This window comes from Phodopus roborovskii, unplaced genomic scaffold, assembly GCF_943737965.1.
Source record: "Phodopus roborovskii unplaced genomic scaffold, PHOROB, whole genome shotgun sequence".
Classification (NCBI taxonomy): Eukaryota; Metazoa; Chordata; class Mammalia; order Rodentia; family Cricetidae; genus Phodopus; species Phodopus roborovskii.
The window spans coordinates 26,471,208-26,489,309 of NW_026126482.1; the positions used below are offsets into that span (position 1 = coordinate 26,471,208).

General features: G+C 42.8%; 2 protein-coding genes across 2 annotated transcripts in view; both read left to right on the forward strand.

Annotated features, from left to right (window-relative positions):
• Nucleotides 1-4,357: 4,357 nt before the first annotated feature.
• The window catches only part of Eci2 (enoyl-CoA delta isomerase 2), a 47,794-nt gene continuing 34,049 nt past the window's right edge, over nt 4,358-18,102 (forward strand). Inside the window, exon 1 of the mRNA XM_051194447.1 lies at nt 4,358-4,413. The gene's annotated coding sequence lies outside the window, so the exon portion shown is untranslated. The remainder of the gene's footprint in view (nt 4,414-18,102) is intronic.
• Nucleotides 5,094-17,414, forward strand: LOC127229345 (enoyl-CoA delta isomerase 2-like). The gene is made up of 9 exons (XM_051194449.1): nt 5,094-5,250; nt 7,540-7,632; nt 7,907-8,095; nt 9,701-9,770; nt 11,727-11,826; nt 13,077-13,197; nt 14,824-14,913; nt 16,340-16,483; nt 17,100-17,414. The coding sequence occupies exons 1-9, from the start codon at nt 5,137-5,139 to the stop codon at nt 17,253-17,255; spliced, it is 1,077 nt and encodes a 358-aa protein (XP_051050406.1). The 5' UTR covers nt 5,094-5,136; the 3' UTR covers nt 17,256-17,414.

Below are 18,102 nucleotides of genomic sequence, written 5' to 3' on the forward strand. Positions count from 1 at the left end.
GTCCTTGATCTCTGGATACTAGTGTTAAAGACATATGTATTTATTTCTTTGTTTATTTACTTATTTTTCCATCTGAATCCATATGAGATGAGAAAGGAGGGGATCATTACCAAGGTCCTTCTTTAGACTTAGAACACCCTGTGGAGGGGCAGGTTGTTAAAAGGTGAAGCAAAAGAAAAGCATGACGCATACACCTGCAATCCCAGAAAAGATTGAACAATCCTGATTTAGAACCCAAGCTGGGCTACACAACAGGACCCTGATTTGACAGAAAGTGGGAATAGGAAGATGGGACAAGAAGAGGAGGTTGGGCTTGGTGCACACCTCTAACTCTAACATTGTAAGGCTGCAGCACAGGGAGGCGTCGAGGCCAGCCCAGGCTACAAAGTAAAATTCTGCCTTAAAACGAAACAAAACAAAAAGTGGTAGTGGGGTGTCTGGGGGTGTGGCTCAGTTGGTACAGTTCTTGCCTGGATCCAGTCCTCAGTGATGCAAATAATACCAGATTTGAGAAACAGAGGCAGAAATGTCAGTAGTTCAAGGTCATCCCCAGCTAAGTAGAGTAAACCTGAAATACTTAAGACTTCATCTAAAAATAACAACAACAGATTAGGGGAAAGGAAAGGGAGGTCTGAACAGACAGATAGAAGCATAAAATTTGTCTGGTTCTGTTACAGATATACAGGTTTAATTCATCTCTAGCAGCATCTTGAAACGGAAGCAGGAAACAAGAGGGAGAACAAAGGGTACAAAGACTCTAGTGACTAATCGAGTCATAATAGGTTCCTTCCCCCTGCAATTATATGTAAATACAGTTTTCTTGGTATCACTTTCCCTGGTGCTTTCGCTATAGGAACCTCACAAAATTCCAATTCCTTTGCTTGAGCTGTGACTCACTGGAAAAGATACCTGTAAGCATAACGTCATGCCACTTAACACAGACTGAATGCTTAATGAAAAGGTGCCAACTGGCCCAAAGCCGTCATCACATGTGGAAATGCATAAGCTAGACAGAAATTTTCAACAGTTCGCTTACACACAACAAAATGACCCGAATCTTCAGGACTACGATTCCCAAAGAGCAAAGTATTGAATAGGAAGACCAGGAATTGAGAAAAGGAGAAGACAAAAGCAATATCTGGGACTAGGATATCTTGTATGAACTGATGACTTACACTAGAAACTTTATTAAGAAATTCAGCATCTTATGTAATATTAGTAGGGGGATAATCACCAAGGTGAGCAGAGAACCAAATCAGATAATGCTGGGAAAAAGAACCCAAGATATAGCAAACAAAGCTGTGTTACAACTGATAATCACAGCCCAGTCCTGTCTCCAGAAATTGCAAACTTGACTCCTTCAAGACATTGGCTCCAGCCTCAGACTGGCCTTTCCAAGTCCACTCCTGGATAGGGACACAGAACTAAAGTTCCTGCTGTCCTTTCACAGAGTCTCTGAGAAAGTCATTGTCAGTCTACCTACCCACAACAAATATCTACAACATTTCCTGTCAAGCCAGATGTCCAGAGATGGGGAATGACATCTAAACAGGGCAATGGGGGCTGAACAAATTGCTAGTCTGAAATGAACTCAATAATATCTGGCCTAGGAAATAGAAAAGCTCTGGAGAGAGCAGTATCACCAGGAGGAGACTGGAAGCAATGAGGGGGTCAGAAATTTCTCATGAAAAACCGGAGAAAGCATGGGGTGCAGAGACCCACAGCAGCTGGGCACCCCATTTCCAAACTGAAGGAACAGGTAGGGTTGTCTACCTCTAATTCAAGGCTGACACAAGAGGATCGACACATGATCAAATGGTGCCTTTATAGTGAGATTTTTGCCTCAAAAAATGGTTTTAAGTAAAAATCAAAGAGCTGGACACCATGGTGCAAGCCTATAATCCTATAACTCAAGAGGCAGGAGCAGGAGGATCACCATATGTTTGAGACCAGCCTGGCAGCCTGGGATACATAGTGAAGCTGTCTCAGAAAAGAAAAGAAAAAACCTAATGAATAGATGGATGCCTGAATGATGAAATGGAATGGGCAAGCATGAGAGATGATTAAACATTATGGGCCTAATCTCAAAAGCCTTATGTGTCACACTAAGAGCTTGGGGTATACTTATTACATAAAGGGTCCCACACACGATTCCAGTGCCAGAGGACAGACAGATCAAGAGAATGTTGTGAGTCATGTCAATGTCTTGGTCCATTTGGTGTTTCTACAACCAAAAGCCACCAGCTGGGCAAATTACAGATAAAAAGCCACCACCACTCTGGAAGCTTGGAAGTCTAATTGCCAAGGATCTGGCAACCGGCCAGAGCCTTGCTGCTGCTTGTTAATGTCTAACATTCACCACTAATCAAAGGTCTGACCTCCAAAGCCATTGACCCAGGAACAGAGAGATGTTTCCCAAACAAGAACTCCGGGGCACAGGTCAAACCCCAGCAGTCAGGTTTGCAGTGTAGGGAGATCAGTCAGGGAGCTGAGGGTAACAGGCTGCAGAGGTGAGAGTCAGCAACCCAGGCAGTGCTGGTCAGGTAAGAGCAATGCAGACACAGTGAGACCTGAAGGAGGACTGAATCTGGTGGGGGAGGGGGAGATGAAGCCAAGAAGCAGATCCATAGAGGGGAGCCAGCAGCCAGACAGAAGGGATTCAGGCTTCGCTCAGATTCCTAGCTTCCCCTGCTACTGCACGTAATTACCGTCATCCTGACACTGTATACGGTAGAATTTTATATGCCATGATAATAACATGATCTGATGAAATGTTAAAATAGTAAATAAAAACAATAACTATGGCTGACAGGTTCATCAATCACAGGATCCATTCACCATCTCAAGAAACATCTTCCAAAATACTGAGCATATATGGTGAAGTAGAACCCCCAAGATTCAGTGTGGCTTGAAACATTCCCTTGGCTCTTGTGGCCGCTAGGCCTGGGATTCCTTATCAAAGCCTTCCTTAGGCAGCACTGGTCCCTGCATTCAGCCTCTAAGGTAGAATCTAATTTAACCACACACCTTCCCCCAAGATCTTCATAAGATCTCTGTCCTACAACAGAGGGGAGAGTAGAGCTTTGATGGAGGTCTTGAGAATTCTGTCCTTCTTATACCAGAAAGAAAGGATACCCTTAGGGGACAGGCTGGGCAACTGACTGCACTATGAACTCGATCAAAAGCATGCCAACTGGATCATTTTTTAAAAATGGATTTACCTTTTTTATTTAGCTTTATCTATTTGTTTTCTTATGTGTGGATGATGTTGCATCTATGTATCTACGTGTATACCACCTGTGTGTTTGGTACCTGCACAGGTCAGAAGATGGGCTCTGTTCTCCTCCTGGAGCTATGAATGGCTGGCTATGAGTCATTTTGTAGGTTCAGGGAAACCAAACCCGGGTCTTCTGCAAGAGCAACAAATGTGTTCTCAAACAGCTGAGTCAGCTCTCTAGTCCCACCAATTAGCTTATATATGACTCTCTAGAATTCTTAGCATAGAATCCAAACTCTTGGGGGGGGGGTTGTTTGTTTTTTTGAGACAGGCTTTCTCTGTGTAGCTTTGGAGCCTATCCTGTCACTCACTCTGTAGCCCAGGCTGTCCTCAAACTCACAAAGATCCGCCTACTTCTTCCTCCCCAGTGCCGGGATTAAAGGCATGTGTCGCCACTGCCAGCTCAGAATCCAAACTCTTTAGTATGGGCTCAGTGATCTTCATGCTCAGAGTACTACCCACTCACAGTGGTTTCCTTTCCTTGAGAACTACCCCACCCACAATCCAGTCTCCAGTCAGACACTGTGTTTGCAAGACATGGCCTCTGCTCCAAGTACAAAAGTACTCTTAACTGCTAAACAAGGCAGACACTTTCAGGGGCAAATGCCTGCGTTAACACAGCTTATATAGTGCCCTTCCATGTTCAGCTTAAACTTTATTGTGCAAGATAAGCATGCCCTGGGCATTCTTATACATTTAATCTTGTAAAGTCGTGTTCCATGACCTAAAAGTGAGTGTGTTCGGGAACGTGCTGAAAACGATTCTAGAGCCCTACTTCTAGCCCTCTTTGCCAGGTTCTGTGCCAGTCACCCCCCTACCTAGTTGGACAGGGTTCAGTAATTCTGGGTTCCTCCCCCGAAACCCGCCCATTCTCTCAACTCTGAAGGAGTGGCCAGCTACAGCCCCGCCCAGGGCTGCCATCATAGCTCTGCTCTGCCCTCCTTAATGTGCAGGGCTCCTCTCACCGCCAGAGCTCACACCCTTGCTCCGCCTACGCCCCAGCGCAGATCTGGCTCCGCCCCTTCCCGATCACCCAGAGCAGTTTAATCTCCGCCTAAGACTCAGGGCTCCTTTTGTCCTGAGCTTCTATCTCTGGCAGCAGTGACCTGGAAACAGTCACGGTGCTGATATTCGAGGTAAGTTTGCAGCCTCTGCTGTCTGCCCCAAAGATGCCAGCGGGATTTTGTCACCCGCCCTCCTGCGGACCCTACCGCTCTGTCACGCTGGGCGGCTTACCAGCAAGAGAGAACTCTTAAGGAGTGACATCGAATGTCCTTTCTCTGTTGAATAAGGAAGGGTAAGAAAGGATGAGCTCTGACCACCCCTGCCCACAAGAGAAAATTGCGAGCTCTGGCCCTAACAGCGCCCATGCCTGCAGGCCCTGCCTGGAACTTCCTAGGGCGCTCAGTGCCTTGGCTAATGCGACTCTGTGCCCAGCATTGCTAATTAGCTAAGCGGCACACACTTGCAGTCCTTTATTAGCAGCGTGGGATTCAAACAATTCGTTCGCTATGTGGAGACAAATGGCTTAATAGAGTGACCCATATGGAACAGCACAAAGAACCCGTGCATCAGAAGCAAAGTCTGGAACCTGGTGCTTGCAGTAAAGTGGTGGCATGGGTGACTCTCTCAACAGGCAAAACCTACACTTCATTTGAATAAGTTTGTACCAGTCTGCGGGAAGTTGCATACTTAGAGAAAATATTGCAGATAAGCAGTCATTTTGATTAATATGGGTTGGAACCAATCAGCAATTCTGCTTCGGGAATGAAGGGCTAGGAACAAACAGAAACCACTGTTTGTAGTCTTCTGCAGGTCTTTGGTTCCCGGTGGCTCAGGTGCATTTGGGCAGACCAACGATGAGAGCCAGTCAGCAAGACTTTGAAAATGCAATGAACCAAGTGAAACTCTTGAAGCAGGACCCAGGAAACCAAGTGAAGCTGAAACTCTACGCACTGTATGAGCAGCTAATAGTCCGAGTCTGGTGTTATTGAAACACAATCTGAACAAATGATTCCCTAAGTCCATATGTTGCTAACAGGCAGCATGAATGGTTGGGCTGCATGGCTGACACCCCTTTGGGGTATGTGATGCAGGCTTTATTGTGTTTCCTTTTAATGTTGGGTCTTGATACACTATCAAAGCACAGCGTAGTAGCCTAGCCGCTCTGCTTCTCTCCAAAATAAAGATATTTGAAAGATATAATATTCACATTTATGTTTGGCCCCTGCTTTTGAGTCCTTTCTGATAAGAGTATTCGCTGAAAAAGTGTTTCAGAGCAATCAGAGAAGTTTGAATATTGACTGAGTTTTACCAACTGTTATTTAGTGCTTTCCTGGATATTGTTAATGGCGCCATGATTCTAAAATAAAATGTTGGTGTTCCGAAAATCAATAGTAAGAATTTAACAGTGAAATAATATGGTATTCATGATGTTTGAAACTAATTATAATAAACAAAAAAGAAAATCGGTGAAGCGCATAAGGTAAAATTAAATAACAGGTTAGACTGATTAATGGATATTGTAACTCATATCTGTGAAACTTTGAAAAATTTTATAACCATTAAGGTACTAAAGATTGTAATGGCAGTGACTTCACTCATATGTCTGCCACCCTGGCCTCCTGTGTTGCATTTATTATTATTATAATTTTCTACTATGTGACTAGCATGAGTGTCTCTTCATGTGGGTGTCATGGTTGTTTTTCTCTATTAACTTGACATAAGCTAGAATCATTTGGGAAAGGGGACTCTCAATTGAGAGAATGCCTCGGGGAAGATTGGCTTGTAGACAAGTCCGTTGGGCATTTTCCTGGTAAATGATTAATATGGGGTATATGAGAGAGCATGCTGAGCAAGCAGTAAGCAGCATTTTCCCTGGCTTTTGCTTCAGTTCCTGTCTCTGCTTCCTGCCTCCATCTACTGCCCTGACTCCTATGACTGATGGAGTGAGGCCTGAGTATTGTGAGCTGAAATTAACCCTGAACTCCAAAGTTGCTTTTGCTCATGATATATTTATCACAGCAACAGAAACCCTAGGTAAAAAAAAAAAATGGATGTGCACATTCAAGAATTTTACTTGTCTAAAAAGACTTTGCTTCAGCTGCTAGGGGTATTCTCTAACCCCATGAACTGCCATGCCTGGTACAAGCATCTTTGTTTATCCAGAGAGTCTAGCAGTGGATCTAGCGTACAAGGTGGTCTCAGGGTTTGGCCATGGGTTAAGGCTCTGACAAAGATTGGACAAGGAAGCTGCAGAGAGCATATTCATTGGCAATACTCCACATGTATTCTCATATATCCCTCAGTCTGGGGTATTCATTTCCCCTTCCTGACTCTTGGGAGAGGACAATATGAGTGTAACATTGACCTGGCCTCTGAACTCTATCCTGTGAGCCTTTGCCCTCAGCTTATTTAAGTCTTTGTCCTTTCCCTGTGAGGAAATATAACCATAAATAACACAGCTTGTAGAGAGGCACTGTGAGTCTTTCTAGTGGATTTGAACTGAGGTGACCTTGGAAACTGCTCAGCCTTAAGCTTTGAGGACTGTAGGGGGTAGGGCTAGTCAGAGTTGGGATGGAGAAATGCAAGGGCTAGAAACAAATAGAAGCCACTGTCTGAGTCCCCAGGAGATCCTTAGGCTTCCATTAGCAGAGGGAAGAGCAACTCTTTGTGGGTTCAGTTCCCTGTAAGTGCCCAGATTCTGACTACATTGGGAAACTCTGTATGTATGAATCAGGACCTTCACCACCTGTGATTTTCAAGCCTCATCTGTCCTCCACTAACTCTATGGCAACATTAATAAATTTTAAATAGTTAAAAAAAATCACTTCTGAGAAATAGCTGAGTGGGATATTGTATTTATTTCAGGGTACCCACTCTACTTACCCTCAAATAATATTAGGTTTTTGTTTCTTTGTTTGTTTGGTTTTTTTTTTTTTTATTTCCTGGAGTGGCACTCAGCTATGCCTACTAGGGACCAGGAACTGAAGACCCCATCCCTACTGCACCAGCGATAGCCTTTTGAGCAGATAGGAATTTATCAGTCAATATCTGGTTCTAGCCCCACAGATGGGATTTTAGAATATTGTGTGGACTTTCCACATGTTCTGTGACTTTTGAAAATTGGCTCAGTGATTTCACTTCCTGTGACAACTGGTCAGGATTACAAAATTGATGACCTCTTGGGTTGTGAGAACAACTTTCTCAAAAGCTTTCCCTTCTCTATTAGTCACTCCTGTGCTCAATATAGGCCACAGAAGAACTCTGCAACGTGCCTGCCTAAGCCTGGTGTGGTTGACATGGTCAATAAAGCCAAGTGGGAAGCATGGAATGCCCTTGGCAGCCAGCCAAAGGCAAGTTTATGGACTGTTATTAACTGGACCTTACTAGAGCCTTTGAAATTTTTTATTTTTTCCCCTCACTGTAGCCCAGATTGGCTTTGTACTAAAAAATCTACCTGCCTCAGCCTCCCAGAGACTGGAATTATACATATGGGTCACCTCTCCCATAAATGATGTACTTTTGTTGAATCCAAATCTCTACTCTTTATTGTACAGTGGTATTTATTAGTGTAGTATGGTTCTCAAATTACTTATTTTAAGGGCTGAAGGTCTTTGTCATCCTCAGGAAAGTGCCAGGCAGAACTATGTGGATCTGGTGTCCAGTTTGAGTCCTTCATCTGATACCTCTAGCCAAGGAACCCATGGAGCCAATGAGAAAGTCCAGGAGTCTAAGCACATTGTGGTAACCTATGAAGATGGCATCACAAAGATCATGTTCAATCGGCCCGCCAAAAAGAATGCCATAAACTTCCAGGTGATGCTTCTGCCTTGGGCAAAGAAACATTTTTATTTCTTAAATTTTTTTCATGAGTGCAACTGTAAAATGTCAGCATTATTCCTATTTTTGTGGAAGAAATTTATTGTTTCTGGCTTAACTCAGTAGAGTTGGGCATGGTTTAAAACTTCAGAGTTTCTGGTAGGTTCTATATATCCAGTAGGCAATGAAGCTTTTACACAAATCAGTTAAATCAGTCTAAATGAAAGAAAACTGATAGAGATGCACAGAAACTACTTACACCCTGAGTCTTTTCCATGCTTTGGACCATTCACTGTAGTGAGAGCTGAGAGAGAAACTTTATTTGCAGCAGAAGCCCTGCATGAGTGAGCTGCTTCCCAGCATAATTTGGGTTTCCCCTAGAACCTCATTGCTAATAAGTTAATCGCTTAAGCCCCTCCCCTGATTACAAGGGGTTTATCAGATGCTAGGATATGAACTGGGTATCAAGGCTCATATTGTAATGACAAGACTCGGGACTTCCTGAACAGAGAACCATGACACCGTTATTTAAAAACATAGTTCAGCAAGTTGAAGTAACTTGGTAAGTTCTTATAGCTGGAAAGCAGGAGACTCTGAACTGGTCCATCTCTTTCCTGGCCCTGGCTCTAGCCAGTCAACTTGGCTTAAGTGTCTCTTTTGTTATAATTCGCAGGGACTATTTCCTGTCCCCTGCCTTAGGGAAGCAGCCACTGCATGATTCGCGTATTAAATGTCTGCTTCTATTTTGCCAATGTCTTTAGAAGTCCTCACCCTCCTCACAACTCTTTCCCACACCGAATCTTCTTAAAGGAAAACCTATACCAATTTGGAAAACTAGAACTACAGCAAGATTTACAGAAATGTTCATGACCAGTGCCCTTGCATCTCAGCACAGAGTCTCAGAAATCCAGCCTCTGCATTAGATATGGCTTCCCGGACTGCCCAGGACACTTCCCCTTCCTAGAAGCCACAGCTGAAGTGCTGTTTCTGGGACGGTTTTCTCAGCCACCTTTCCTCTGGCCTGCTGTAGCAACCTCAACAATTCTATCAAGCTGTATGCTACCTCATGCCCTTCCCTGGCCCCATCCCCATTGGAGCATAGTAACTGTCCAGCTCCAAAGTTCCAGAGCTTTGTCTCGCTTGTTCACTTATGGAACAAAGTGGTTACTTGGTGCATCTGCAACATCACCTGTTCATCATATTCACCCAGCAGCTGTCAGAGGAGTGGAAATACCCTCAAGCACCCTCTTTTTCATCATGAAAGCACTGGTACTGATGCTTGAGAGATGGCTCAGTGCTTAAGAGCATCCGTGTTCCTTAGGTTTCCCAACCTCCTAGGGGTGGTTTACAATATGCTGTAATCAGTTACAGGGGATATGACACCCACTGCTGACCTCCAAATGTGCCAGGTACTATTATGCAGTGCAAAAACACACACAAGGCAAAACAGTCACATATATAAACTGAAATAAGTAAGTCTTAAAAAAAAAAAATTCCTTTGGGACTGTGTTGAGAGGGCTTGCAGACAGATACAGTGGCTCAGTACACTGGATGATGAATCTCATTTTTATTGTCCTTTTCCGTATCTTCCTGTTCACATAGATGTATCAGGAGATCATGCTTGCACTTAAAAATGCGAGCACAGACAACTCAGCCATAACTGTTTTCACAGGTAAGACGTTTTCATAGACTTTTTCAGTTTCTACTTTAAGGAGTATCTTACTAAGTAGACAATTGATATTGATTCCAGATCTTTTCCAGAGCTTCATTGGTTTGATTTATATATGCACCTTATATCATGCACATAATGAAACTACTCTTTGATTATTAATCCTGATGAATCAGACAGCACACCTGACTGATGAAGTAAAGATTGTGCTGTCTGATTCACAAGAGCCACAACAGAAAATACCTCATCTGTCCAAAACTTCTACTGACCTGTAGGATTCTTCTCAGCAAGAAATGAATGCTTCATACATGCAAAAATATAGAATGGCTTGGTGAAATTCGTGAAACAAAAGAGTGCATATTTCTCAGTTCAATGGGTATAAGTCTTATAATATTGGACAGAAGTACTGCTCTGTTGATAAGTCTGAACAGGATAGCCACAGGCAGCTGGGATAGCAAGGTACAAAGAGCATCTGGAACATTCTGAGTTGTCAGCCTCTCTTAACTGAATGCTCCTTTCAGGGGTTTTGCCTCCAAGTTTTGCGATGACATGTCATCAACCTTGATCTCAAACTAAGTAGAAGTTCCTAGAATTATTATTGTCATTATTAAAGTTTGTTTCCCTAAATGTCTTGCCCATGCCACATACTGAACTTTCTCACAGGTATGTGCATACAGTCTCCCTCTGAATCCTCTGAGAATTAAGTTCTATGACTGTCATCAATATATAACATTTCATATTCATATTCACTATGCAGCATCATGTGGTTTTTGTATGAAAGTCACACACAGCCCAAGGATCTTGAATCCCTTCTGGGTGTCTTCTAATGCTTAGCACAGAGTGATGCTATGTCAGTACTCATTATATTGTTGAGGAATGAACAGTCACAAAGAAAACCGTCTGTGAATATTTAATACTGATGTTTTGGGGTTTTTGTTGTTGTTGATGTTTTTTTTGTTTTGTTTTTTTGGTCCTGAAACATTTTCTGTTGGTGGATCTATTCTTGTAAAGCCTGAGATTAGAGGATCAGCTGAAAAGGAAAAACCACAGTACATAGTATAGACCCTGGTACCAATCCCCTTGTTTTCATGGATGTATGCACAAACTTAGATTGTATCTCGTGAGCATCAAGGGAGAACCACTGTGTCCTTTTTTGGCCTGAGATCTCTCCAGTTGTTGAAACTATTTAAGGGTTCTAGGGAAGTAGCCAGAAACAGAGTGCTCATCTATCATGCAGGAAGCCCTGGGTTTAATCCCCATCTTAAGCATGGTGACACAGGACTTCTGGGCTGGCAATCAGTAGGTGGAGGTAAGAAATCAGCAGCTCGGGGTCATCCCCAGCTACACAGGGAGTTTTAAGCCAACCTGGGTTACTTGAGTGCCTATCTTAAAAGAAAGATAAAACTCATTAAGAAGTAACAGTTTCTTTGTAGGCAAACTATACTGTAGTAAACACACAACTTCATGACTCTTAACATACAGACATTGATTATTCTTACTGTAGTCTAGAGCGTCCCACGCTGTCTGTCTACTCATCTTGACTACACCAGCTCCCCCTGCACCCTGTTCTTTCTCTTTCTCTGCATCAGGTCTGGTGGCTCCTCTTTCAGTCTGTGGTGTAGAGTCTGGAGATTTCAGACACAGAACCTCATGTGCACTGTTCCATCACTGCTAGCCTTGCCTGTTCTTCAGATCTCTGTCCAGCTGTGCCTTTCAGAGTGAGCTCCACCCTAAACACCCCAATAGGCCAGTCCTCTTCCATAGTTATACCACATGTCTGTCTGCCATGTTGTAGTCACACCATCTACATTTACATATGTTCTTTAACACCCATGCCTTCCTAGTCCCTACTGTGTAAATGAAGTTCACTAGTGTTCTCCTAGTGCCTGGCTGAGCCCTGCACACGAGTATGAGTAGGTATGTGAAGAAATCGTAGCTATGTTGATTGACTGTTCACAGGAGCTGGAGACTACTACTGCAGTGGGAATGACCTAACTAACTTCACTAGTGCTGCTGGTGGAATGGAGGAGGCAGCTAATAGGAGTACTGTGGGACTGAAGTAAGAGTGACATGTGTTTATTCCTAGAGGCTTAATTCTTTTTCCCCCAAGTTACCTGGTTCGCTTTGTGGTGAGCATGTGTGTGGGTACACATACAAGTATGTGTATGTGAAGGCTGAGATTTATGTCAGAAACCTTCTTCATTGCTTCTTGTCATAGGGTTTGTGTTACTGTGATAAAGCACTATGTCCAAACTACTTGGAGAGGAAAGGGTTCATTCCTGTTTCATTTCCACATCACAGTCCATCATCAAAGGAAACAAGTACAGGAACCTGAAGGCAGGAACCAATCCAGAGACCATGGAGGAGTATTGCTTATAGGCTTACTCCCTCCTAGCTTTCCAGTCTGCCATCTTATAGCATCCAGGACTGCTGGCCCACAAACTTATCTATAGCCCAATATTATGGAAGCATTTTCTAAAATCAGGGTTCTTTCCAAATGAATCTAGTTTGTGTCAAGTTCACATAAGACTAGCAGGCACACTCTTTGACTTTTTTCACTGAAAGAAGATCTCACAAACCCATAGCTCACTCATATGCTTGATTTAGACTCCAATTTCTATCTTAGGGCCAATTACAAATAGGTCTACATACACACCCAGACTTTATGGGGATTTTTAGAATTCAACCTCTAGTTCAGTCTTCACATGTATGTGGTAAATGCTTTAACCAATGAGTCATCCCCTCATCCCCACAAGAGGGTTCTTTCTTAACACATCAGTAAAACGCCCATTTGTCTGCACTGATGCACTTAACTGTGATTCCCCATTGGATCCCCCTTTTTCTCCTGCCCTTTACATGAGGTCGACTGAAAAATCTAAGGTGAAAGAAAGACAGAGAAGTTGGTGAGTTTTTGCAGAGCAGTGAAGAGGCAGTGCCTGTACACTTGAAGGAGTCTTGAAAGTTGTTGAAGAAGGTTTCAGGCTTTGGCTTCCTGTCCTAGTTGAGTCGAATTTCTCAGTCCCTCTCTCTGTAATATGCACTTATGTAACATGCACTCATGCATGTAGTCACCCATCAAGATCTCTCAGGTCCCAACTGGCCCACAGTTTTAAACTTGTCAGGTGTGAACTGGCCTTAGCCTGTAGGAGTCAGGACCTGGTACCCCATTAGGTGACATTTATAGGGACCCTGGGTCAACATGGGGAGGTAGTCCTATACAGTGATGTCATGTCAGATTTATACATTCCTTTGCATAGTTAGTGGTGCCACTTTGGGATGTTTAATGGTTTTCTATTATCATTTCTGTAGGGAATTTGTAAACACTTTTATAGACTTTCCCAAACCTCTGGTTGCAGTAGTAAATGGGCCAGCTATAGGAATCGCAGTCACCCTTCTGGGACTGTTTGATGTTGTCTATGCATCTGACAAGGTAAGTCTACATCTACAAGCATAGGTCAAGCACTGAGTACTTCATTCTCCTTTATGTTACAAGGGGTTAATGTTTGTGCTGGTTAGTTTTTGTTTTTTTTTTTTTTTTTTTTTTTTTTTTTAATCAACCTGACACAAACTAGTTACATATACAGAGGAAACCTCAACCTGGGAATTTTTCTCCACCAGGGTGGCCAATGGGCATATTTGTAGGGCATTTCCTTAATTAATGGTTGACTCTGGAGGGCACAGCCCACTGTAGGCAGCACTACTATTGTGCAGGTGATCTGGGTTGTGGAAAGAAAGCAAGCTGAGCAAGCTGTAGGAAACCAGTCAATAAGCACAGTTCCTCCGTGGTTGCTGCCTCTGCTTCTGCTTGAGTTCCTTCCTTAGCTCCCTCAGGATGGACTGTACCATGTCAGCCAGTAAACCCTTTCCTCCCCAGTTGCTTCTGGTCAGTGTTTTATCCCAGCAACAGGAAGCAAAGCAAGACAGTGGTAGAATGCGGTAATTTAGATAATTCTGAAAGACTCAGTCTAGCTTGACAATGTATTTTTTCCTTCATTGTTAATTCATCTTTCTAAACACCAATACTGTCATGAACATTGCCCCAACTCTAATGGTTCTGCATTTTAATCTGAGTACGTAGTTGTTCAATTTTCATTTTTTATATTACTCGAAAATGCTCAGGAGATGTTTGAAAACTTGCAGGAGAGACCATAACTTCTGTGTCCTCGATCCTATTTTCCTGGTTCAGCAAACCTAGTATTTTGGCTTCTAGACCAAGAAGGGACTTTGGTCATTCACTTCTTTCCCCGCTGTGCAGATAAGAAAACTTAAAGCCCTGAGAAATTCTGAACCCTCAATACAGTTCAGCCTCAGCCATGTGTTCACCATTGTATTTAGCTTGAGTGTGTTTGAGAGTGTGAGTGTGATTGTGTGAGTTGAAGAGTGAGACAGAAAATAGGGGTCTCAGTGTGTAACACTAGCTGGCCTAGAACTCACTATATAGGGAGACCCGGCTGGCCTTGAGCTCAGAGATACCCTTGCATCTGCCTCCAAAATGTTGGGAAAGGTGTATTACTGAAGCATAAGATGGTTAAATTCTATACCAGTACAGGGTACATAGGAAGAGTCTGTCTCAAACACAAATGTGATAGGGGATGTCCTTCTGTATGCTGTGAATATGTGTTGCTTTTATTGGTTGATGAATAAAGCTGATTGATGAATGGCCAGGCAGAATATAGATAGGTGGGAAATCCAAACAGAGTTATGTAGAGAAACAAAACAAAGTCAGGAAGAAACCATGTAGCCTCTTGAAGGAGTAACATGTTGTAGCATCACCAGTAAGCCAAGCCTCTGGGCAACATACATTAATAGATATGAGCAATTTACAAGACAGAGATAGCCAGTAATAAGTCTGAGCCATTGGCCAAACAATTAATTTTAATATTAGCCCCTGAGTGTTATTTCATAAGTGATGTGAGGATCCATTAGGCAGGAAACAAAACAGTCCACTGGGACAAGATGAGACAGAGAAAACCATCCAAGGTCATAAATGTACAATTGTGAATTTTAATCAAATAGCAATTTTTAAATGCGTTTTCTCTTCCAAAATCCCAACTAGGCAACATTTCATACTCCATTCACCCACCTCGGACAGGGCCCCGAAGTGTGTTCCTCTTACACATTTCCGAAGATAATAGGCTCAGCAAAGGTAACATAGAAAAAAACTTAAAAGTGCAGCATGTCTTCTTTGTGGCCAGGGCAATCCTGTACCCTCTTCTCTACCTTGGGCAAAGCTTGTAGAATGACTATTTATTCTTCAATGTAGAGGAACCAGGCTAAGGGGAGATCTGATAAGAGGGAAGAGTCAGGATATTTTCTCTGAAATTCCGAATATAGGGACAGTGTCTGACAGCTGGTAGCCTAGAGCTAGGTCACTGGTGGCAGCACAAGGCCTTGTCCAGTACAGCTTTGTGACAGTCATTGAAGGACCAGGAATAAGAAGCCTTTACAGATGTGATTGTCTCAGCCACCTAACTGTGTGGATGAGCAACATCCTCTGAGATGACAAGGGGACAGCCTCTCTTTGTGGCCATATTAAGTAACAGAAGTTGCAGGCTCTAAGCAGCCATGTGAAGTCATAGTCCCTGTGATGCTGTCAGAGCTGTCTTTTACCAATTGTTCTGCTGTGTGCTGAGACTCCCAAGGTGGCCCACTGGCTGCTCAGCTCCAGCTCTGCATTGGTGCAAATCTAATTGTTGTCCTTTGTGGAGTCCCTCCAAGGACACAGACAGGACTGGAGAGAAAGGACAGAGAGAAGGGCATAGCAGACTTTGGTCACGATCTCAATATGGTAAGGGAGCCTGTTTGCTGACTAATATTTTGTTGTGAATGCCCCTCACTTGCCATACATATATAGTATGTGTACATACATTTCTTTATACTCACCATATTGAGGTCACAGAGCCTGAGTTGTTACTCAATTAAGCTTTGGAAAATTAAGCAGAATCAGCTCCTCAATTAGAGCATTTGAAGTTTGTGATATATATATATATATATATATATATATATATATATATATATATGTGTGTATATATATATATATGTGTGTGTATATATATATATATATATATATAGTGACTTTAGAAAGAACTTTTGCACATGGTCCTATGTTTTTCTGAAAATGCAATGTAAGCATTCATTCTCATAGGAGTAATTTCAGTACCTGTGCAGGGAACGATGCTTAGAGCACAACCATTAGGACAACCAGTAAGGGGGTGGACTGTGAATGCCTCAAAGGTTGACCCAATGGGTGCTATTTTGCCCCCCTTTGTTATTATTTTCAATGTTTAATAGCTAGTAGGGGGTCAGGTCATTTCCGCCCTGTTTCCCATTCTTGCCTCTCCAGTGCACACCCTCACAGAAGAAGCTGCCATTCTAGCTTCTAGAGAGACAGAAACAGGTATGGCCTGAGCTGTTTGAAAACTCTGTCCAGGAAGGCCATCAGCTTCCAAGTTCTTGTGAAAGACAGACAATCTAACGGCCATGAGAGAGCATGTATCCTGAAGCTGGCTGTTCTGAAGTCAACTGAACCCTTGCTTTATTAAGCTAGGGTCGCATCTCTCTTTGTATTGCAGGCAGCTGAGGTGCTTCTCTTCGGGAAGAAGCTCACCGCAAGAGAGGCTTGTGCTCACGGCCTGGTCTCTGAAGTTTTTCCTGACAGCACTTTTGAGAAAGAAGTCTGGACCAGGCTGAGAGCATATGCGAAGCTCCCGCCAAATGTTAGTATTTGGTTTTTACTTGTGGGGACATGGAAATCATTTCTCAGGAGGACAACGTGCCTTAGGGGGACACATCCTAAAAAGACATGTCTTTAGTACCTCTGGGTTTTCTATTTAAAGTTACCATAATGTTGGGAATAATAATTAAAAAACAAAACAAACCAAAAAAAAAAAAAAAAAAAAAACAAAAAACAAAAAAAAACACCTCACCAGATAGATATTTTATTTCTGGGCTACAAGGACAAATGGGAGAATCTTCATGGGGATGATGAATCCAGGAGGATGCTTGTAGACACCCAGCTTTTTCACTTTGGAATTCAGGTGGGAGGTGAGGATGTTGGCTGTATTTGGGGACCCTCACCCTATAGCACTTCATATGCTATAAGCTCTTACATGCTTGCTGTTGAGTGTTTGATCCTGGACCCAAAGCCTTTTATATCCACATTTGGCTATTTAGAAATGTACAATAACAGATCTATCACCAGCAACTACTAGTGTCATATCTATGTACATGAAAGGTGTACCCTCTTTTTAAATGTCCTAGTAAAATCTGATAGCAAGAATGGGCCAATCCTATTCATGTTGGGATAACTTATCTATGTTTTTGTTTCATCAGTCCATGAGAATTTCCAAGGAGTTAATCAGAAAAAATGAAAAGGACAAGCTCTACGAAGTTAATGCTGAAGAGTGCACTACCCTCAAAACAAGGGTCCTTTCAGACGAATACATCAATGGCATCATGAACTTCCTATCTAGAAAAGCAAAGCTGTGAAGACCACAGAGCAGTTAGACTTCCTTAGGAAGGATGTGCTGTGAGTCCCGGTTTCTGCTATTGAGGGGCACACACTTCACTGTGCCTTTTCCTTGACTAACAGAGCAGTTATGATGAGCCTGCCTCACTGCATGACAAATAAACACTTTCACAAATCAAGCCTTAAGAATCCATGTATGTTTTTGGCAATAGAAAGTCTTACATTGCTTGGCATGAATGGATGTGGCCATGAACCCTAGGACAGTGCACTTGGGGCCCTGTTTTGAAAAGTGTTGATGACTTGACATGCTTAGATCATATATCTGACACCACAACAACAGTTTATCATCCACACTGGAAGTAAATAAGCCCAAAACCCAACAGTGTTTGGATCACCAAGTTGAGGTACTCTTTGAATTGCAATTTCTTTTCCAACCATCTGGCTAAGGAAGAAAATAAATAAGAATCTTCATTGTCCCTTATCTCAGTTAGGGTTTCTTTTGCTGTGAAAGAGACAATATGACCACAGCAACTCTTATAAAGGGAAGCATTTAACAGGGGCTGGCTTACAGTTCAGTGGTTTAGTCCATTGTCATCATAACAGGAAGCATGGGGGCATGCAGTCAGACAAGTAACTGAGAATTCTGTCTGGATCTGGAGGCAGCAGGAAGAGAGACAGACAGATGAAATCTCAAAGCCTTCTTCCCCCAGTGACACACTTCCTCCTCTAAGACCACACATACTCCAACAAGGCTACACCTCCTAATAGTGCTACTTCCTGGTGACCTGGCATTCAGATCTATGAGCCTATGTGGGTCTTTCTTACTCAGACCACTATACTGTCCCTTCCCTAACACAGACCTAAACA